Source organism: Mobula hypostoma, chromosome 11 (genome assembly GCF_963921235.1).
Source record: "Mobula hypostoma chromosome 11, sMobHyp1.1, whole genome shotgun sequence".
Taxonomy (NCBI): Eukaryota; Metazoa; Chordata; class Chondrichthyes; order Myliobatiformes; family Myliobatidae; genus Mobula; species Mobula hypostoma.
This window is the reverse complement of record NC_086107.1, coordinates 94044242-94066813: the sequence shown is the minus strand read 5'-3', so window position 1 is coordinate 94066813 and position 22572 is coordinate 94044242. Positions and strand designations below refer to the sequence as shown.

At 46.7% G+C, this 22572-nt stretch overlaps 1 protein-coding gene across 1 annotated transcript in view; it reads left to right on the top strand.

The window, feature by feature from the left end:
* Positions 1-22572, top strand: part of mybpc2a (myosin binding protein Ca) — a 113622-nt gene that overhangs the window by 37816 nt on the left and 53234 nt on the right. The window contains exons 6-14 of the mRNA XM_063062541.1: positions 1884-2032; positions 4657-4774; positions 6109-6151; positions 8962-9018; positions 9731-9900; positions 11445-11577; positions 15309-15433; positions 18795-18900; positions 22241-22407. Coding sequence (XP_062918611.1) covers positions 1884-2032; positions 4657-4774; positions 6109-6151; positions 8962-9018; positions 9731-9900; positions 11445-11577; positions 15309-15433; positions 18795-18900; positions 22241-22407 — 1068 coding nt within the window. The remainder of the gene's footprint in view (positions 1-1883; positions 2033-4656; positions 4775-6108; positions 6152-8961; positions 9019-9730; positions 9901-11444; positions 11578-15308; positions 15434-18794; positions 18901-22240; positions 22408-22572) is intronic.

Sequence of the window (22572 nt, the reverse complement as noted above, 5' to 3'; positions counted from 1 at the left end):
ATCTTTTCACATCTCCTTAATCAGGTTCCGAGCTTGCACTTGCTTGATGTTTACAGACAATAACCACTCTTATACAGTATTGTGCAAAAGACTAGCTAGGACAGTACTGTAGGAATTTTATGTATTGCACTGTACTGCTCCTGCAAAACAAAAATAATGACATATGTGAGTGGTAATAAACCTGATTCTGATCTGGGTCTCTATTGTGGACTGAGAGTGGGAAGGGGACAGGGAGAGGGGAATCATGGCTGGGAAAAGGGGAAGGGAGAGGGGAGGGAGTGGGAAGTACCAGAGAGACATTCTGTAATGATCAATAAACCAATTGTTTGGAATCAAATAACCTTGCCTGGTGTCTCTCAGGGCTGGGTGTGTCTGCACCCCGCTAAATCCCGCCACTGGCCCTCCTTCTCTGCCACCTGTCCCACACCCCTGCCGCGGCACCCTCACCATTCCAACATCCTCTGCTCTCGCCAGATTTACGAACTCGCTCTTCGCTCCACGTTGACAAATACAGTACTGTCCGAAAGCCTTAGGCACCCAAACAATATACACGTGCAGTGTGTGTCCAGTCGGGATGACTGCACCATCCATGAGGTTTGACTAAACCCTATGGCCACCGTAGGAAGATAGGATGGAGTTTGGAGCAGAGAAACTTGGGGGTGAAAAGGCATGGATGAGGACATTGTTTTAGAGCTGTGATGATGGGGCAGGCAGTGGAGATAGTGGGGGTGGGTTTTGGGAAAGTTTTGATGATGAGACCACATGAGAGGCTGAGATGGAGAAAGTAAAGCCCTGAGTCTCTGAAGGACCCTCGGACTCCACTCATTCACTACCAAATTTAGAGGATACATAGTGCTAGAGGATTGATACATAGTACAACTTAGGAATCGGCCATTTGGCCCACCATTTGGATGCCATACCAAGGGTATCCATCTGCATTATTCCTATAGAGTCATAGAGCACTTCAGCACAGATACAGGCCCTTCGGCCTATCTAGTCCATGTTGAACTGCTACTCTGCCTCGTCCCGTTGACCTGAACCTGGACCATACCCCTCTCATCCATGTACTTGTCCAAACTTCTCTTAAATGTTGAAATCGAATCCACATTCACCACTTCCACTGGCAGCTCGTTCCGCACTCTCACCTCCTCTGAGTGAAGGCGTTTCCCCTCAAGTTCCCTTTAAATATTTCACCTTTCACCTTTATCCTATGACCTCTAGTTCTAGTCCCACTCAACATCAGTGCGAAAAGCCTGCTTGTATTTACCCATCTATACCCCTTATAATTTTGTTTAACCTCTATCAAATCTCCCCACATTATCCTTCACTCCAGGGAATAAAACCCTAACCTATTCAGCCTTTCCCTATAACTCAGGCCCTCGAGTCCCAGCAACATCATTGTACGTTTTCTCTGCACTCTTTCAACCTTATTTGCATCTTTCCTGTACGTGGTTACCAGAACTGCACAGAATGCTCCAAGTTAGGCCTCACCAACATTTTATACAACTTCAGCATAACATCCTATCTCCTGTACTCGATACATTGATTTATGAAGGCCAATGTGCCAAAAGCTTTCTTTATGACCCTATTTACCTGTGACGCCACTTCCAAGGAATTATGGGTCTGTATTCCCAGATCCCATGCTGAAATCTCCAGGATCATGTGCCGGGATGATTCAAGTGCCCTGTGTAGATAATTCTCAACTGCTGACAGCAACTCTGCTTCCACCGCTCTCTATGGTAGTGCATTCTGGGTACTCACCACTCTGGGTGAAGAAGGTCCTCCTATTATCTCCTCTGAACTTCTACCCCCTTTCTCTGTACCCCAAGCAATGGCAATAACAGCGGTGTGGACTGAGGCAGCTCTTGTCTTTTGGTTGACAGGTGAAGCCGTCACGTTCTTGGCCAAGGTGGACTCCTCCAGCCTTTTGAAGAAGCCGTCCATCAAGTGGTTCAAGGGCAAATGGTTGGATCTGAAGAGCAAGGCCGGGATGGTCTACCAGTTCAGGGAGGAATTCGACAGCAATGCAAAGGTGAGGCTGGGGCCTCTGCGCAGAATCTTGGGGGTGAGTGGGGGGGAAGCTTCTTCAACCAGAGGATGGAACAAGCTACCAGCAGAAGTGGTGGATGTGGGTTTGATTTCAATGTTTAAGAGATGCTTGGATGTACAAGGGATGGGAGGGCTATGATCCAGTTGCAGTAGATGAGACCAAGCAGAATAACAGTATGTGATGGCCTAGCTTGCCCAAAGAGCCTGTTTCTGTGCTGTAGTGCTCCATGATTCCATAGCAACATTTGAAAGAGAGTTGCACTGATCCATGGGATGGATTTAGAGGGATATGGGCCAAACATTTAAGAAAAGCTTGATGCTCAACCAGTTCAGCGAGCAATCTGGCAAAAAGGCAAACGCGAGTCTGGGGTCTCTGCACAGAATGACCTCGCTTGAGGCCGTGTGCTGATGTGTTGAAGTCACAGGACAAGGAGGGGTGCTTTGTCCCTTTGTGTCGGCACCCCTCTCTCCCGACAGGAAGAGTTAGCCTTTCTGGGGGTTAGTGGCCTTGCTGGATAGACAAATGAGAATGAATGTTCCTGAGAGACGGGAATTCTGAGAAGGATTGAGCACGTGGGTCTGAGATACTTTCTCCTTGTGTTGGAGAGATGGAGGTAGCCGAGGAAACCGGAGCACCTGGAGGGAAACCATACGGTTCGCGGGGAGAATATACAAACTCCTTGCAGGTAGTGCTGGAATTGAACCCAGATCAATAATCCGCCATTCAAGGTTGTTTAGCGTCATTGCCTGTAAGAACAAAATAATTGTTACTCCAGATCTGATTCAGCACAAAAAAACCCCACAAAAGATAAACAAGTCAATAACATTAATAAAAATCAACAATAAGAAAATACATAAGATAACCCATCCACATAGATCAATTGTATGTCCATAAAGTGACGCCAGGCTATAGATAAGGTGACTGGCGGGAAATAATAAAGTAGTGGTGGAGGTGTAGATCAGCCTTACTGCTTGGGGAAAGTAGCTGTTTTTGAGTCTGGTGGTCCTGGCGTGGATGCTACGTAGCCTCCTCCCTGATGGGAGTGGGACGAGCAGTCCCTGAGCAGGGTGGGTGGGATCCTTCATGATGTTACTGGCCCTTTTCTGGCACCTTTCTCTATATACATTGGAGAAGGCGGCTCGGCTGGTGCCGGTGATCACAGGTGCTACAAAGAAAAGGAAGGAAGAAAGAAAGACTAGTTTTATCTATCACATGTACATGATAGGAGATTCACAAGGACGTTGCCTGGATTGGGGAGCATGCCTTATGAGAACAGGTCGAGTGAACTTGGCCTTCGCTCCTTGGAGCGGCGGAGGATGAGCGGTGACTGATAAAGGTGTATAAGATGATGAGAGGCATTGATCATGTGGACAGCCAGAGGCTTTTCCCCAGGGCTGAAATGGCTAACACGAGGAGGCATAGTTTTAAGGTGCTTGGAAGTATTTAGATTATGAAGATATGTAGTCCTCTTTTATTGTCATTTAGTAATGCATGCATTAAGAAATGATACATTACTTCCTCCGGTGTGATATCACAAAACACAGGACAGACCAAGACTGAAAAAACTGACAAAACCACATAATTATAACATATAGTTACAACAGTGCACAATACCATAACTTGATGAAGAAGTCCATGAGCACAGTAAAGTTCAAAGTTTCTCAAATGTCCCACATCTCACGCAGACGGGAGAAGGAAGAAAAACTCTCCCTGCCATGCCGACCACAATCCGACTCTCAGTCATCCGAAAACTTCGAGCTCTGATCAGCTCTCCGACAGCGAGTACTGAGCGCCATCTCTGTCCGAACAATTCGACCTCCTTCTCAGTCGCCAAAAGCAGGCAAGGCCGGGGATTTTGAGGCCTACCCGTCGAAAGATTCCTGACCACACAATAATGACAGCAGTGAACAGGCGTTTCAGAAATTTCTCCAGATGTTCCTCTGTGCTTTCACGCCCATTCTCCATCAAATCAGAATTGTCCACGGCCCCTATTTAACAGATACGATATCATTTTTCACTGGAGGGCTGCGCACACGTAGGCACGCCACCATCTTCTCCTCCCGCTGAGATGGGGGGATGTCAGAGGTAAGTTTTTCACACAGAGAGTGGTGGGTGCATGGAAGGTACTGCCAGCAAAGGTGGTAGAGGTGGATACAATAAGGTCTTTCAAGAGACTCTTAGACAGGTACATGGAGCTTAGAACAATAGAGGTCTATGCGCTAGGGAAATTCTAGGCAGTTTCTAGAGTAGTTTACATGGTCGGCACAACATTGTGGGCCGAAGGGCCTGTAATGTGCTGTAGATTTCTATGTTTCTATGTTACATCAAAACCTATTATTAAATGCATTGTTTGCGCCAAATGTAATCCCTGAGAATTGTGCTGGACAGCCTGTCAGCGTTGCCACCCTGGACGGTGATTGCTGGTACGGTACCAGCTTTACGCTAATGTGCTGCCCTTACACAGGGAAATAAATGGTCGAACTTACTTGCGAGGTTCGGAGCCCTGGGTGGTGCTGGGAAGAAAGGCAGGAGGTCTCAGCCCGAGAGCCGGCGGGGAGGAGGGCGTGCAGCCGGGACCAGTGCAAGTAACAGCTCCCTCTCCGCAGGTCTACACGTACGAGATGAAGATCACGAAAGCTGACAAGATATGTGCAGGTAGTTACAGGTGCGAGGTGACCTCGAAAGATCAGTTTGACAGTGTGGCGTTCGACCTGAACGTTGAAGGTAAGAACGTTATCGTGGATGATGCCCTCTGGTTCCCTTGGTCTCTGGGTCTCCCAGCAGGAGATACCTGGGCAACATCTATGAAAGGTGCCTGACTTGCTGAGTTCCTCTTGCATTTTGTGTGGTTTGCTCAAGGTTCCCAGCATCTGCAGAATATCTTGTGTCGCAGTAGGTATTTGGGGCTTTTCCAGGACCCCAGCCCCAGTGGTTATTATTATCTCTTAGTCTGACCTAACTGTTGTCTCTACAGCTACTCTGCAGATGCTAAAACACACACGTACATGCACACACTTTCTCTCTCCCTCATCTAAGAGATGAGTCCAGAGGCAGGGTCTCAACCTGGTAGGTAGACTGTCCATTTCCTTCCCACAGATGCTCCCTGGCCTGCTGAGTTCCTCCACCATGTTGTGTGCTGCCTCAAATTCCGGCACCTGCTATCCCTCGTGCCTCCGGGACGAGTTTGTGCCCAGTCAGGTCTTCTCCCTGATCGACGAGGAACCCCCATCCCCAATGTTGAGGTTTACAGATAGATGTCGAAGATGCCATTTGGTCCCTTTGAATTCACTCCCAGCCCCGAAAGAAACCCTCCTTCTCTTCCTGAAGCACTCTTCTCTGTTCCTGAACAGGGTCTGTTTCTGACCCTCCTTTGCACACTTTACCCCTAATCTAAAATGACTTTTCAGTCACTTACGCGCTGACCTAATACTGCAGTGTAAATTAAAGCAGCAATCGGATTTGCTTGTTCAATTCACTGTTTTCTATTTAAGCCCTTCATAGAACGTAGAACATTCCAGAGCACTACAGGCCCTTCAGCCCATTGATGTTGGGCTGATCTTTCAACCCACACTAACCCTTCTCTCCTACATAGCTTCAGTCACTGCAATGTAAAGACTGTAAACCACTTTTTATAAAGCTGTTTATCATTGTAAATACATGGTGGTATTTGTGTGTAATGCACATTTTATAACATTTCTGTACTTTAACCTCTAACTTTATTTTATGTATGATTCTCTATTCTCTATAATTGTTAAATGTTATTTTTCTTTCTTGTCGTGCCAACACACCACAGCAAACTCCTAATACATGTACATGGTGAAAAAAGTTGATCCTTGATCTTTAATCTCCAGAGTAAAAGCTGCTTCCCTCTTGACTTGGGTCTCTGAAACATTTTATTAGCAGTGAATCTGTTTCCATCTCCTTCTAAGACCCATCTATAGCCACTGCCCTCCGTGCTTCCTGCCTAGATTCAATTAGTTTCAAATCCGCCCTTTATAACTACGCGCTGCTTGTCTCTGACCTGCTGCTTCTCTAAGTTCTCGCTAATCTCTCCACAGTTGCAGAAGAGACTGGCCATCTCCTGACAGCATTCAAACGGACGTGAGTACCTCTGAGCTCTCTGTGTTTTCTCAGTCCGCAGCCTGTGTCTGGTTCGATGGGTGGCTGCCCTCCCCTAAAAGGCACAAGTTAGATGACCTTGGCAATCTCACTGTCTCCTGCCCCTTTCAAAATTGGATTAGCTTTATTTGTCACATGGGTGACAGGGTGGAGAAATGTCTCTACCAAGGGAGTGGTAAGGCGCTCCTTCCTTCCGCTAGACTGCAGGACACTCTTGGCACCTCCTTGGCCCCCTGATCAGAGTCTTGTGAAGCCATAGGAGCAGGTGGCAGATGGCTGTATGAGCAGACGGTACACATCACAAGTCCTGGTTGTGTGACCACTGAAGTTGGGCAGACAAACTCTGAAGAGTATCGATAATGGCTGGAGCCACCTGTCTTGTAAAGACACTGCCCAGAAGAAGGCAATGGCAAACCACTTCTGTAAATAAGTTTGCCAAGAACAATCATGGCCATGGATAGACCATGATCGCCTATGTCATGTGACACAGCACATGATGATGATGACGTTAAAACATCAAAACATACAGTGAGATGGGCCATTGCGACAATGACCGACACAGCCCGAGAGTGTGCTGGGAGGGGAGGGGGGCAGCCCACAACTGTTGCCATGCTCCTAGCGCCAACATGTCATGCCCACAGTTTACTAATCCTAACCTGTACGTCTTTGGAATGTGGGTGGAAAGTGGAGCACCTGGAAGAAACCCACGTGGTCATGGGGAGAACATACAAACTCCTTACAGACAGCGGCGGGAATTGAACCTGGGCCGCTGGTGCCGTAAAACGTTACAATAGCCGATAGGCTGCCGTGCCGCCCATTGATACCAGGTGCCTACATATGAACTGGGAGCGATGCACTTAACGATCAAAGTTCAAAGTTCGAAGTGCATTAATTATCAAAAGAATGTGTAAGTTATACAGCCTTGAGATTTGTCTGCTTGCAGGCAGCCTCAAAGCAAGAACCTGTTATAGAAACAGACCGACAGACATCCAATGCGCAGAGAGAGGGGGAAAAGGCACAATCCGTGCAAATGATAAAGGCAAGCAGACAGCATTCAGAATGAAAGTGAGTCCATAGACACGAAGCCCGGAGCAGGCGCACAGCCTCGAGCTCAGTTCATTACACAGCAGAGCCTTATCTCTGCCCCTCAACCTGCTAAACCGGCTAATAAAATCACGGCTGATCAGATTCAAGTCAAGTTCTTAGTCACGTGCACATGTATGGTGAGGTTCGGGGACAATGAAACACCTGTTTCGCAGCCATGTGGGTACAGACATAAACTACGCAACATAGACATAAGCTTCACAAGATAGTGACAAAAGGTGTTTAAGACAATGCTTTAGTGCAAAAGCAGACCTTCAGGGACAAGTCCATGGTAGTGCAAGAGGCGTCCGTAGTGTTCTGTTGCTACTGTTGTTCTGTATACTTCCCTGAACCAGGTCTTGTGGGTCTTCAGGCTTCTGTACCTCCTGCCCCATGGTAGCAGCGAAAAGATGGCCTGACCCGGAGGGTGGGGATCCTTGGTGACAGATGCTCCCTCTCTACGCAGCAGCTCCTGTAGATACTTTCAGTGGTGGGGAGTGTGTGCCTGTGACGGACCGGGCGATGGCCACCCCTCTCTGCCCCTGGCAAGCATCTATCCCTGCACTCAGCCTCCTATTGCTCTCTGCCTCAAGAATATTCAAACTCCTTCCGCCGTAGAGAGACACAGGACTGAAAGAGGCCCTTTGACCCATTAAATCCGTGCTGACCATCTGCTACTCCTCTGCACTGGTCCCACCTTCAGCTCATTTTAAAAAAATTCTCACCTCATTCTCTGTAAACCTTTAAACTCTCTGTGAATATTCAGTCGCTGAGTATGTCTGAAGCTGAGGTCAAGAGATCTTTGGAGACGGAGGGAATGCACTCAGGTGGGCCTCTAGATTAAGACCCAGGAGTGTAGCAGCAGATTTCTGGGACGGTATGGCCTGCCTCCTGTTATGTGTTTTCCATTACTTCAGGGTAAGAAAGAATTGGCACCTTTGGATTAAGATGGCGAGCTTTGGAGGGATGGCAGAGCTGGTGAGGTGACCAAGGAAGATGGGTGGCATCTGTGGAGGTAAAAGAGGTCGACGTTTCAAGCCGAGACCCTTCATCAGGATTGAAACGACCACTGCCCCTTTCCCTCCACAGATGCTGCACAGATTTAATTTGGAGTTTGAGGAGATCTGGTATGTCACTAAAGATTCTAGAAAATCTCCATGGATGTATCGTGGAGACTGGTTACATCAGTGTCTGGCTTTGGGGGGCGGGGGGCGCACTGCACAGGATCGAAAAAAGCTGCAGAGGATTCTAGGTTCTGCCAGCTCCATCGTGGGCACTAGTCTCCATAGAATTGAGGGCGTCTTCAAAAGGCAAAGCCTCAAGAAGACAGTATCCATCCTTGAGGACCCTCTTCTCATTACTACCAGCCAGGAGCCTGAAGACACACGCTCACGTTTCAGGAACAGCTTCTTCCCCTCCACCATCGGATTTCTGTACGGTTCATGAACTCGTGAACATTAATCCACTTCTGACACTACTTATTTATTTTGTTCATATTTCTTATCGTAATTGTTCTATACATCACCTATACTGCTACTGCAAACCAACACATTCCACCACACACGCCAGTGATAGTAAACCTGATTCTGCCTCTGCCTGACCTGCTGAGTTCCGCCAGCGTTTTGTGCGCGCTGCTCCAGATTTCCACATTCCGTTGCGTCAGGGATGATGTAGACTGTTGGCTGAACCTTTGCTCCTTTCACTTGCAGGGGAGAGACCAAAGAGGACGCAGGCGAGCTGGATTTCAGTGGACTTCTAAAGAAAAGGTAGGTGATAGGTAGTCACAAACACAGGTGCTTTCCCCAAGCAGTAAGGCTGATCAAAACCTCCACCCACTAACCCACCACAGTCCTCATTCAGGGAGAATTTGATCATATTATGATCACTTTCCCCTAAGGGTTCTTTTACTGATCACTGGTGCTGTAAAGCATGATGTTAATGTGTTCACCGTGTTCAGCACAGACGCCCTGGGCCAATGGGCTTGGCTCTGTGCTGTGATCGAATTCTTATACGCACTTCGATGCTGAGCCAGATAAAGAGACAAGAGGAGCTTAAGGAGAAACAACTCGTAATTGGACCTTCTCTCTTAAAATGACTGGAAAAAGAATAGTCTATGTTTTGGGTTGACATCCCTCAACTCAATTGACTGAAAAATGAACTTCCTTCCACAGATGCAGCCAGACCCACTAAGTTCCTCATCTTGTTTTTCGTTGATCCAGATTCCAGTGTCTGCAGTCTTTTGTGATGAGAGGGAGAGAGAAGGAGAGAGAAGGAGGGAAGGGGGGAGAGAGAGAGAAAGAGGGAAGGAGGGAAGGAGAGAGAAGGAAGGAGGGAAGGAGAGAGAGGGAAGGAGGGAAGTAGAGAGAGAGAGATAGAGAAGGAGGGAAGGGGAGAGAGAGAGAAAGAGGGAAGGAGGGAAGTAGAGAGAGAGAGAGAGAGACTGATTTACTTCACCAGCTTTTGTCACTTTTAAACCAGAGAGGCCAAAACTGAGGCTCCTTCAAAGGAAGAGGTTGATGTTTGGGAAATCCTGAAGAATGCCAAGCCGTGTGACTACGAGAAAATCGCCTTCCAGTATGGTATCACTGACCTTCGGGGCATGTTGAAGAGACTGAAGAAGAAGAAGAAGGTGCAGAAGAAGAGTGACGGTGAGTGAATCTTCACCCTTGGAGAAGTGGGGGAGGGCTGCATCATTTGGTGGCAGAGTGGGGGCTGCGTCGTTCGGGGCAGAGGAGGGCCACGTTGCTCGGGGGCAGAGGAGGGCTACATCGTTGGAGGGTGGGGGGGGGGACTGCATTATTTGGGGGCCAACACAGCTACACATGTACACTCTGTACACACACACACACACACACACACACACACACACACACTCACTCACACTCGTTTTCCCAGGGAAGGGAACTGAGATCTAGAGAGCATAGGCTGAAGGTGAGAGAGGAAAGATTTAACAAAAATATGAGGGGCAAGTCTTCACTCAGAGGGTGCTGAATATATGGAATGAGCTGCCAGAGGAACCGGTTGAGGGAAGTACAACATTTAAAAGACATTTGGATAACTAATTAGGTAGAAAAGGATTTGGAGGAATATGGGCCAAACACTGGTAAATGGGACTTGCTCTTCATCAGCATGGCTGAAGGGCCTGTTTTCTGTGTGGTATTGTTCTGTGACTCTGAGTGTATGGAAACAAAATATCCTCTCTGCACACTCTTAAAGCTTCCACATCCTTCCTATCATGAGGCGACCAGAACTGAATGCAATACTCCCAAGTGTGGTCTAACCTGAGCTTTATGGAGCTGCCGATAGGGGCGCTGTGGTAGCGTAGCAGTTAGCGCGACATTATCATGGTTTGGGGTGTTTCGGAGTTTGGAGTTCCATTCTGCCGCCACCTGCGTGGAGTTTGCACGTTCTCCCCGTGTGACTGCGTGGGTTTCCTCCAGGTCCTCTGGTTTCCTCCCACAGTCCAAAGGCGCACCAGTTAGTAGGCTAATCAGTCGTTGTATACTGTCCTGTGATCAGGCTAGTGTTAAGTAGGTAGGTTGTTGGGCAGAGTGGATCATTGGACCGGAAGAGCCAATTTCGCGTTGTATGTCTAAATTACTAAAACATTATCTTGCTGCTCTTGATCCCAATCCCCCTACTAATGAAGGCCAGCGCACCATACGCCTTCTTTTTTTTTGGTGTGTGCCTGCGTGCGTGCGAGTCTGTGCGTCTGCGTCTGCGTGTGCCTGCGTGCATCCGTGGTGGTGGATTTTTCATGGCTTTTTTTTCCAAGGCGCTGAGCGAGAGAGAGACGGTGTGGCGTGCTACTCCTCACACAGACATCTTCACAGTATTTTCCCTTTGTTTTACAAGGTCGAGTTGCGGTCTTGACACTCAACCCAGCACGGATGGAAAGCGTGCTCGGGGGTGGACCTGACTAGTTTTGAACCCAGGAACCTCCGCTCCTGGGTCCGGCGCCGATGTCGTTGCGCCACCAGCCGGCCCAACCATACACCTCCTTAACAACCAGGTTGCTTGGCAACTTGAGGGATCTATGGAAGTGAACCCCGCAACGTTCCTCTGTTCCTATTAATCCTGCCATTGACCTCGTACTTCGTCTTTTTGTGCCTAGTTTACAAAAATGCTTGCAGAACTGATTACCTGTTAGTTATTTTATTTCTGTTCTTTCTCTTTCGTTGACGCCATCCAGCTTTCGCCAAGAGGCTGGAGAGTCAGTACCAGGTGGACAAAGGCAACAAAATCCGAATGATGGTGGAGATAGCAGGGCCCAACCTGGAGGTGAAGTGGTTGAAGAATGGAAAGGAAATCCGGCCAAGTGGCAGGTACGTTGGCGTGACAGTGCTCTGGAGATGATTATCTGCTGTGATAGCCCAGATCTTCATCAGCACCCTGTTAAAATTCTAACTCTGTTGCCGATGGTTCAGATTTTCGTGTCGGGATTTCCTGGTAGTTGGGGACTTCTTCGCTCTGCCGGTGGTGAGAGTGTGGAATGAGCTGCTGGAGGAAGTGGCGGATGTGGGTTCGATTTCAACATTTAACAGTAATTTGGATAAATACATGGATGAAAAGGGTGTGGAACACTATGGTGCAGGTGCAAGCCGATGGGACTAGACAGAATAACAGCTTGGCATGAACTAGATGGGCCAAAGGGCCTGTTTTTTTGCTCAATGACTCTATAATGGAAACTCCTATGTCGACCTTTCCCTGTCACTGCATTGGCAGACCTCTACCACCAGGTGGTGAAATAATGCCCTTCACAAGGTCCAACACATTGTATCAACAGGCACGATCCTAGAGGAGTTCAGCAGGTCAGGCAGCATCTGTGGTGGGAAATGGCTAGTCAATGTCTCTGGCCATGACCCTTCATCTGGAAATGTTTTGACTGTCCATTTCCCTCCATAGATGCTACCTGCTGAGCTGAGTTCCTCCAGAGGTATATTTGTTAATCCAGATCCCAGTGTCTACAGCCTTTTGAATCCTTACTTGTACAAATTTTTGCATTTTGCTTGGGATTCTGAATTTTTGACCTGATTATTAAGATTCAGCAGGAATGGTTCTACCTTCACTGTCGTGGCAGTCACAAAATTCCAGTTTCAGAACCCAACCAGCAGCCCAACTCCCTCCTACACATGGGGTACAAGATACTGCAGATTACTGCTAGACCCTACAAAGGACTGTGAGGACTACTGAGATAATCAAGGGGGGTGGGGGGGTCTGTCTTCCACCCACCCGAGCTAATTACCAGGAGCGCTGTGTTAGCATTCTCAAGGATCTCTCTCATCCATCCAACAATCTCTTAGATCTTCTACCATCAGGTGCGAGGTATGATAGCATTAGGATAAGGACTGTTAGGATGGGAAACGGCTTCTTCTCCCAGGCCATGTGTTACCAGGTTCGGATATGGCCCAAGTGCGGCGTGAGAGACACTGAAGCAGGTCAATAGTTCACAAACTTCAATGTGAACAGTGTTAAAGGGAAAATAAACAATAAACCCTAGGCCAAATAGGGCTGTTAACTAAAATTCTCAAATGAGAAACGAAGCCTACACTGTGGCTGAAAAGAAAATCTAAACATTAAACGAATACCGCTCGTCTTCAGAGTCAGTTGATTCGACAGTCCACTTTCTCAGGCAAGGCCGAACGCAAACAGGCAGCGAAGCGTTGCTGTGCTCTGTCCAAGTCTCGACAAGCACTACGAGGACAAGTATAGAGTTAAATACTATTACGATTAAATAATAATTAGCTGACATGTGCAAATTCACAAGTGCAATTGCAGTATCTACTGCACCGCTGAATCCACGGTTGTGACACTATGAGACTACTGGACTCCCTATTCCCACCCAGGTCTCACCATGAAGCCCCAGTTATACTGTTGACAACTGTACCTATGATTGTTAATTTCTTTGTGGTAATATTACTTCATGTTGTGTGTGTGAGTTACATGTATTGTTTTGAGCACCTTGGTCTGGAGGAACGTTGTTTTGTTTGGCGGTATATGTGATATGATTGAAGTGATGATAGACTAGATCCTGAACTTGATGCTGGAAATTGGAACAACGCACAATCTGCTGGAGGAACTCAGTGGGTTGAGTGGCATTTGTTGGGGGATAGAGGGTTAATGGTTTTGTTCAGAACTGAACGCTTTTCACCCAAAATATTAACAATACCTTTCCTCCTTTATCCGCTGACTTCCCCAAGAAGATTGTTTGCCCCTCCTAAACCTGTCTCCTTCCATTTTGTTCCCAACATAACCTCGGCCTTCAATCCTAAACCTGTCTCCTTCCATTTTGTTCCCAACATAACCTCGGCCTTCAATCCTAAACCTGTCTCCTTCCATTTTGTTCCAAACATAACCTCGGCCTTCAGTCTTCCCAGCCATAGTTTCTGTTCCTCATACTGTTGCCTAATTCTGCTCCTGTACCTTATGGTCTCATAAACATCCATTTGTCTGAAGTCATTGAGTAATGCACCACAGAAACAGACCCTTCGGCCCCTCTGATCCATGCTGACCATCTAAGCCGGTCCCACTTGCCCACATTTGGCCCATATCCCTTGAAACCCTTCCTCTCCATGTTCCTATCCAAGTGTTTTTTAAATATTGCTATTGTACCTGTTTTAAGCACCTTTCTCTGGCAGCTTGTTCCACTCTCTGACTGTTTGCTGGGTGAAAAAGTCGCCCCATGGATCCCCTTTCAATCTCTACCTATGCCCGCCGGTTCTTGGTTCCCCAACCTTGGCAAAAGGACTGAGCGTATTCAGTTCAGTGATTCTTCTCTCTCATATTTCACACCTCCAAAATGTAGGGAGGCCATTCAGCCCATTGAATCTGTGGGGCTATCAGAGCAATCCCATTAGTCCTGATCCCCCAGTTATTTACCCGTAATCACATCCCCATCCCTTCTTCCCAGATTCCACCCCTCAACCCACACCCAAGGGGCAAGTTACAGCAGCCAATTAAACCACCAACTTTCACATCGTTGAGATGTGGGGGGAAACCGGGGGGGGGGTGTGGGGGGAGATCTGCACGGTCTCGGCGAAAACTTGCAGACTCCACGCAGACAGCACTGGAGGTTGGGCTTCAACCTGGGTTATTATGAGGCATGGGATCTACCTGTTGTCTCACTGAGGCATCCAATTTAGACATCGTCTTGACATCATGTGGTAACACCATCAGGTAGGAGGTACAGAAGCCTGAGGGGACACACACAATGTTTCAGGAGCAACTTCTTCTCTTCCATCAGGTTTCTGAATGGACTATATACATATAATTTACTGATTTTTTATTAGAATATATATAAATAGTACTCTGCAAAAGTCTAAGGCATATATATACAGCTAGGGTGCCCAAGACCTTTGCACAGTACTGTATTTGTCAACGTGGAGTGGAGAGCAAGTTTGTAAATTTGGAGGAAGAAAAGGATACTGGGAGTGGCGAGGCTGGAGTGCTATGGGAGGCGTGTGGGACGGGTGGCAGAGAAGGAGCGCCAGGGCTGGTTGGCGCAAGTGCAGACACACCCAGCCCCGAGACACCAGGCAAGGTCATTTGATTCCAAGCAATTGTTTAATTGATCATTACAGAATGTCTCTCAGGTGCTTCCCGCTCCCTTCTCTCTCCCTTCCCCATTTCCACTCTCAGTCCACAATAGAGAACCATATCAGAATCAGGTTTATCATCACTCACATATGCTATGAATTTATTTTCTTTTAGTGGCAGCAGTATAGTTCAAAACATAAAATTACTACAGTTCTGTGCAAAAGTCTTAGGGCACTCTCGCTATATACGATACATGTGCCAAAGAAATTTGCATGGTATTGTATACAGATCATAGAAATTTTAACATTTTATTTTTATATTTTCTATTTTTATATATTTATATGTATTTATTTTCTATTCATTTTCATTATAATTTAAAATCATAGAGTTATATAACTCTAAATTTATCATAATTTTAATGTACTGCTGCCAAAACCCAACAAATTTCATGATGTACAACATGATTCTAATTCTGATTCTTCGCACATTTCCTCACTTGCTCTTTTCCTGCCGTCGACAGGTACATCTTTGAGGTTATCGGGCTGAAGAGAGTTCTGACCATCAAGAACTGCACCCTGGCTGACGACGCAGAATACGAGTGCATTATCGGAGAAGATAAGTGTACCGCTGAGCTTTTTGTAAGGGGTTAGTGAAGCTTCATTGTAATCTTCAGTAGCCGGGGCTGGTGGGAGGCGCTTTGTGAGCGGTGGGCAGGTAGAACTGTCACCAGTTCTCCACATAACAGTCAGAGTCTGAGAACTCGAGCAGTGTTCCAGACGTAGAACTCTGCAGCACAGGGACAGGCTGTTCAGCCCGTAGAGCTGTGCTGAACTAATTCAACCAGAGGATGGTGAATCTGTGGAAGTCATTGTCACAGCGGCTGTGGAGGCTAAGTCTTTGGGTATATTTAAAGTAGAGGTTGACAGCTTCTTGATTAGTAAAGATGTCAAAAGTTACGGGGAGAAGGCAGGAGAAAGGGGTTGAGAGGGATAATAAGTCAGCCATGATGGAATGGCAGAGCAAACTCGATGGGCCAAATGGCCTAATTCTGCTTCCATGTCTTATGGTCATATGACATGGCACATAATGATGATGTCATATGACATGGCACATATTGATGATGATGATGATGGGCTGTGTCGGAGGGAATTGCAAGATTGATTGTGGAGTAGGTTTATATTGGCTGATACAACATGGTGGGCCGTATACTGTGTGGTACTGTTCGATGTTCTGTGTTCCATCACTCCTGGCAACACACTCCAGACACCTACCACTTTATGTGTTTAAAAATCAAACTGCCCTGCTCATCTTTAAACATACCCCCCCCCACCTCATTTTAAACGAATGCCCTGCAGTAGGGCTTGGACTGTCAGGTTTTGGGGAGGTGCTTGGTAATTGATTGAGTTAGCACATGGGAAAACAGTAAGAGAATGCGGGTTGTAGTGTTACAGTTACAGAGAAAGTGTAGTGCAGAGGGACAGTAAGGTGCGAGTGTCATTATGAAGCAAACTGGGAGATCAAGAGACGGTCTTTTAGCCTATCAGAGATCCATTCAGGAGTCTTCCAACGGCAGGTAGAAGTTGCCCTTGGGTCTGCTGGTATGTGCTCTGAAGCTTTTGTGTCTTCTTCCCAATGGCGGGGGAGAAAAGAGAGGATGGCCGGTGTGGGACAGGATTAGGTTGGCTGCTTCCCCAGGCCAGCGGAGGGGAGGTTGGCTTTCGTGATGGAGGTCGGTCCCTTCAGGTGGTTAGAAGATGGCTAGACCTGTAAACCAGTTTAGGAGAATATTGTCAGTAATTCCTAGAGTGGTAGAATTGAGGTTTAAGAATAGAATGATTATAATTAACAGGAAGAACGAAGGACATTACAGCCCAGTACAGACCATTCAGCCCATGATGGTGTGCAGATCTTTTAACCTATTCTAACATCTGTCTAACTCTTCTCCCTCACATAGCCCTCCGTTGTTCTATTGTCCTATCTAGGAGTCTCTTAAATGTCCCTCATGTATCTGCCTCTACCACCACCACTTTCCAGCGCCTATAAAATCTCCATGTAAAGTAAAACTACTGATGTCCCCCCCCCCATACTTCCCTCCAATCACCTTAAAATTATGCCCCCTTGTATTAGCCATTTCTGCCCTGGGAAAGAGTCTCTGGATAGCCACCTGATCTGTGCCTCGTGTCATCTAGCACACTTCTGTCAATTCACCTCTCAAGAAGAAAGCCCAAGCTTACTTGGACTATCCTCATTAGACATGCTCTTTAATCCAGGCAGCATCCTTGTAAATCTCCTCTGCACCCTCTCTAAATCTTCCACATCCTTCCTATAATGAGGTGACCAGAACCGAACACAATATTCCAATTTTGGTCCAATCAAGATTTTTTTAGAGCTGCAACATTACCGTGCAGTTCTTCAAAGCAGTCCCTTGACTAATGAAAGCCAGCACACTGCTCTGCTTTTTACTGAAATGCTTGACTGGGACGAGACCTCAGAAGGAAGATTTGGCTTTGGTTGACAAGGTCTATTCAATAAATCACTGTCAGTCGACCTCATAATGAATAGATCTGCTGAGAGCAGATCGAAACAAGTGGCCACGCTCTGTCTCCTTTGTGGGAAGCTAAGGAAAAGAAAGTCAGGCCAATCATGATGTGGGTAGTGAGTGCGTCAGGAAGGGAAAGTGCACACAACTGAGCCAGTGTCCCCCCGTTCGTGACACGGCAGGAATAAATGGTGAAAGAACAAAACTGAGAATGCACGCAAGCTTTGGAATGAGGCAATGGTGGGCATATTAAAGGTCATGATCAAAATGACCTTACAGAGAGGTGCTTGCAAGGTGACAAGGGCTGGAAATTTAATATCGGAAGAGATGGGCAAAATGGGAAAAGGAAATGGGGTGGCCATCAGACAAAGGAGCAGAATTAGGCCATTTGGCCCATCGAGTCTGCTCTGCCATTCCATCATGGCTGATTTATTATCCCTCTCAACCCCATTCTCCTGCCTTCACCCATAACCTTTGACACCCTTACTAATCAAGAACCTATCAAACTCCGCATTAAATATACCCAGTGACTTGGCTTCTACAGGTGTCCGTGCAATAAATTCCACAGATTCACCAGCCTCTGGATAAAGAAGTTCCTCCTCATCTCTGTTGTAAGGGGACGTCCTTTTATTCTGAGGCTGTGCCCTCTGGTCCTAGAATCTCAGACTGTTGATTAAAAATGGGATGGAGGCCAGTGGATGTCAGCTGAGGAAGTCAGGAAGAAGGTGTAATGCTTAAGGAATTGAGGATTGTGGAGAGAAATTGAGAGTGGGTGGTGAATTGGACGGTCGGCCGTGGCAGGCAACACACATAAAATGCTGGAGGAACACAGCAGGTCAAGCAGCATCTACGGAGGGGTATAAATATTTGTTGTTTCAGGCCGAGACCCTTCAGAGTCTGGAAAGAAATGGGGCAGAAGCCAGAAGTGAAGTTGGGGGGAGGAGGACGAGGAGTACAAGCTGGTAGGTGATAGGTGAGACCAGGTTTGGGGCATGGTGGTGAAGGTGGATGGGTGGAGGAGGGGGATGAAGTGAGAAACTGGGAGGTGATAGGTGGAAGAGGTAAAGGGCTGAAGAAGAACACATTTGATAGGAGGGGAAAGTAGACCAAGGAAGAAAAGGAAGGGACAAGGGCACCAGTGGGACGACATGGACAGGGGAGGAGAGGGAAGGGGAGAGAGGGGAACAAGATTGGTGAATGAAACAAGAGAGAGGGAGGGAGGGGGGAGAGATTACTGGAAGTTTGAGATGTTGGTTTTCATGCCAGCAGGTTGGAGGCTAGTCAGACAGAATATGAGGTGTTGCTCCTTCAACTTGACAGATAGTGAGGGTCCTTAAGGTGCTGTCTGTTAAAGATTTTTTAAAGAAACTTTAAATGCCTTTCCCTTGCTGCTCAGCTTGGTTCTTCAGTTCCCGGAGACGGAAGCTGAGATCCCAGTGCCCTCTGTAAACACTGTTTCTCTCTCAGAACCGCCTGTCACCGTCGTCGTGCCCCTGGACGACCAGCATGTGTACGTGGATGACCGGGTTGAGTTTGAATGTGAGGTGTCAGAAGACGGAGCTGTGGTTGTCTGGTAAGGGAGCTTTCTTTCTCTCTGCTTGCCATCCTGGGGTGGTGTGTTGGTGGGAGGGGCAGTTGGGGGGGTGCGGGGGTCATAGTGTCAGGGTTTGCAGTATCATCTATGGAGGGGAGGAGAAGACGGCAGTGTGACGCAGCGCGCATGGCCGCTCCGAAATGATATCGGTATTTGTTAAGTAGGTACTGTGCACAATCCTGATTTGATGGAGATGGACGTGAGAAGCACGGAAGAACATCTGGAGAAAATTCTGAAATGCCTGCTGCGCTGCTGCTGCTACTGTGCGATTGAGAATCTCCGGAGGGGAAGGCCCCAAATCCTCGGCTTTGCCTATTGCCTGTTGCTGGGGCCGGGGTCAAAGCGCTCGGTAGAGATGGTACTCGGTGCTCGGTGTCGGAGGGCTGGTCGGAGGCTCGAAGTTTTTGGATGGACTCAAGAGTTGGCTGTGGTCGGGTGTTTCCAGGGTGCTGCATTGGCAAGTTTGCAGCACTGGAGGTTCATGGCAGGGAGAGGTTTTCTCCCTTCTACCGTCTGCGTGAGATGATGAGGCTATCGGGACTTTGAGACTTTTTTTTACCGTGTCCATGGTCTGCTCTTTATCAAATTATGGTATTGCTTTGCACTGTTGTAACTATATGTTATAATTATGTGGTTTTTGTCAGTTTTTCAGTCTTGGTTTGTCCTGTGTTTCTGTGATATCATACTGGAGGAACATAGTATCATTTCTTAATGCATGCATTACTAAATGACAATAAAAGAGGACTGCGTGTCCTCATAATCTAATCTAATCTAATCATCTGTGACTGCACGCAAGAGGGACCAGTACTGCACAGAGAAAGTCATGGGCAATTGAGTAGAAGTATTGGTAATTGATTTATTAGGGACACGTACCGAGATACAGAGAAAAGCTTGACTTGCATACTGTTCATTCAGATCAGATCATTAGCACAATGCATTGAGCTGGAACAAGGTAAAACAATGTACCAATGCAGAATAAACTACAGTTACAGAGAAAATGCAGTGCAGGTAAATGTTAAAGAGCAAGGTCAAAACAAGATAGATTGTGAGTCAAGTCAATTTTATTGTAGTAGAGGACTGTGAATCGTTTTAGTGGGGTAGAAATTGTCCCTGAGCCTGGTGTGTGTTCTTTCAAGCAACATATTTTCTGCCCAATGAGAGGGGAGAGAAGGGAAAGTGTCTGAAGTGGGTGGGGTCTTTGATCCTGCTGACTACTAACCGAGGCAACAAGAAGTATAGACAGGTTTTGTGTCATAATGAAGGGAAAGCTTCCATATGAGTTGGAGGAACAGTAACCACAGAGACACAAATTTAGCGCAGAGAAACAAAATAATAATAGTACAGTACTTTTTTGAATTATAATATTACATGATCCTGTAGCAATCTAACTCAATCTGATTACTTATACAGGCCCAGTCAAGAGGCAAACATCATTCACCAAAATCCTGCTTTAAGATACAATCTTAAAAAAAGGCACCATTCCTTACTATAAATACAAGCCTGATCTGGTCTTCGAGTCAGGGCCCTACAAATTATATTATGACTGATCCATTATTACAGACAGGATGATCCATAATAACTGTCCGGTCTTGATATAATATTACAGCTTAAACAAGCAAGAGCAAATTACTTAATAGATATAGCCATTTCAAATGCACACAACATACAGGAATCAATAAAATGGTGAATTAAAAGAGGAAAGTGAAAGACTATGGAACATGATACATACTGCGTAGCTAGGGTGCCTAAGACTTTTGTACAGTATTGTATTTGTCAATGTGGAGTGGAGAGTGAGTTTGTAAATCTGGCGGGAGCAAAGAATGTTGGGATTGGTGAGGGTGGAGTGCCACAGAAGGACAGATGGCAGAGAAGGAGTGCCAAGGGCAGGTGGGGGTTGGTGCAGGTGCAGACACACCCAGCCCTGAGATACCAGGCAAAGTCATTTGATTCCAAACAACTGGTTTATTGATCATTACAGAATGTCTCTCTGGTGCTTCGCTCTCCCTTCCCCTTTTCCCAACCGTGATTCCCCTCTCCCTGCCCCCTTCCCACTCTCAGTCCACAACAGAGACCCAAATCAGAATCAGGTTTATCATCACTCGCATAGGTCGTGAAATTTGTTTACTTTTCTGTGGTAGCATTACAGTGCAATGCATACAATTACTACAGTACTATGCAAAAGTGTTAGGCACCCTGTCTATAGATATGTGCCTAAGACTTCTGTACAGTACTGCATAGTGTCCACATGGGCAAAGAAGCAATGAAAAGCTTACGTGCTGCAGCTTCACAGGCACAGAGTGTCAGATAAGCAGCACTCACAAAGAAAGAACATGAATTATACCAGAATTATTAATGACAAGGTTAGTAATATACACTTAGTGGCTATCTCATGAAATACACTTGAACACCTGCTCAGTAATGCAAATATCTAATCAGCCAATCAATGTATAAAAGCATGCAGACATGGTCAAGAGGTTGAGTTGTTGCTGAGACCAAACATCAGAATGGGGAAGAAATGTGATCTAATTGATGTTGACCATGGAATTATTACTGGTATTTATTGACTTACAGTGCAGAATAGTCCCTTTTGGCCTTTTGAGCTGCGCCGCCCAGCTGTCTCCCTACTTAATCCTAGCCTAATCACGGGACAATTTACAATGACCAAGTTACCAACCAACTGGTACGTCTTTGGACTGTGGGAGGAAACCAGAGCTTCTGGAGGAAACCCAGGCAGTCACGGGGAGGATGAACAAACTCCTTACAGGCAGCGCAGGAATTGAACCCTGATCACTGGTACTGTAAAGTGCTGTTAGATGGGGTGGTTTCAGTATCTCAGAAATTGCTGATCTCCTGGGATTTGTATGCCTGTCGAATTTGCAAAAGAATGGCGCGAAAACCAAAAATAAATTGAGTGGGTGAAAATGCCTTGTTAATGAGCAAGATCAGAGGAGAATGGCCAGACTGGTTCAAGCTGACAGCAACTCAATAACCATGCGTTACAACGGCTGTGCGCAGAACATCATCTCAGAACACACAACATTGAAGTGGATGGGCTACAGCAGCAGAAGATCACACTGAGTTCCACTCCCGTACCAAATAAAGTGGCCACTGAGTGTAGTTTTGTGGCTATGAAACTTTTTCACTGGATCGTGGTACGTGACATTAATAAACCAATTTGGAACCAAGTTACATAGGGACAAGTGAAACATATTGGTCAAAGGGAGTGGGAAGCAGTTTGGGAGGGATGTGGTGAATAGGGGTATATGGCCTTTCCAAAACCCATAACTCTCCTCTTTTCTTGCTTGGTCGCTTTTTGTAGGTCGAAGGACGGAGTTGATCTGACTCGAGAAGATGCCCTGAAATATCGCATGAAGAAGGACGGGAAGAAGCACACCCTGATCATCAACGAGGCCACCAAAGAGCACTGTGGCCGCTACAAGATCAAGACCAATGGGGGCGAATCTGAGGCTGATCTGATCGTGGAAGGTATGGGAAAATTAAACATTGGGCAGCCGGGGGTCTGGACCACAGGAAGGGAAATTTGTACACCTCATTTACTTGGTTCATTCCTGCTGGTTCCTTCATTTAACAAATCATGGATCACAAACTCAAAAACACCTTTTTCCTCGGGCTGGTGAATTAGGGATTTAT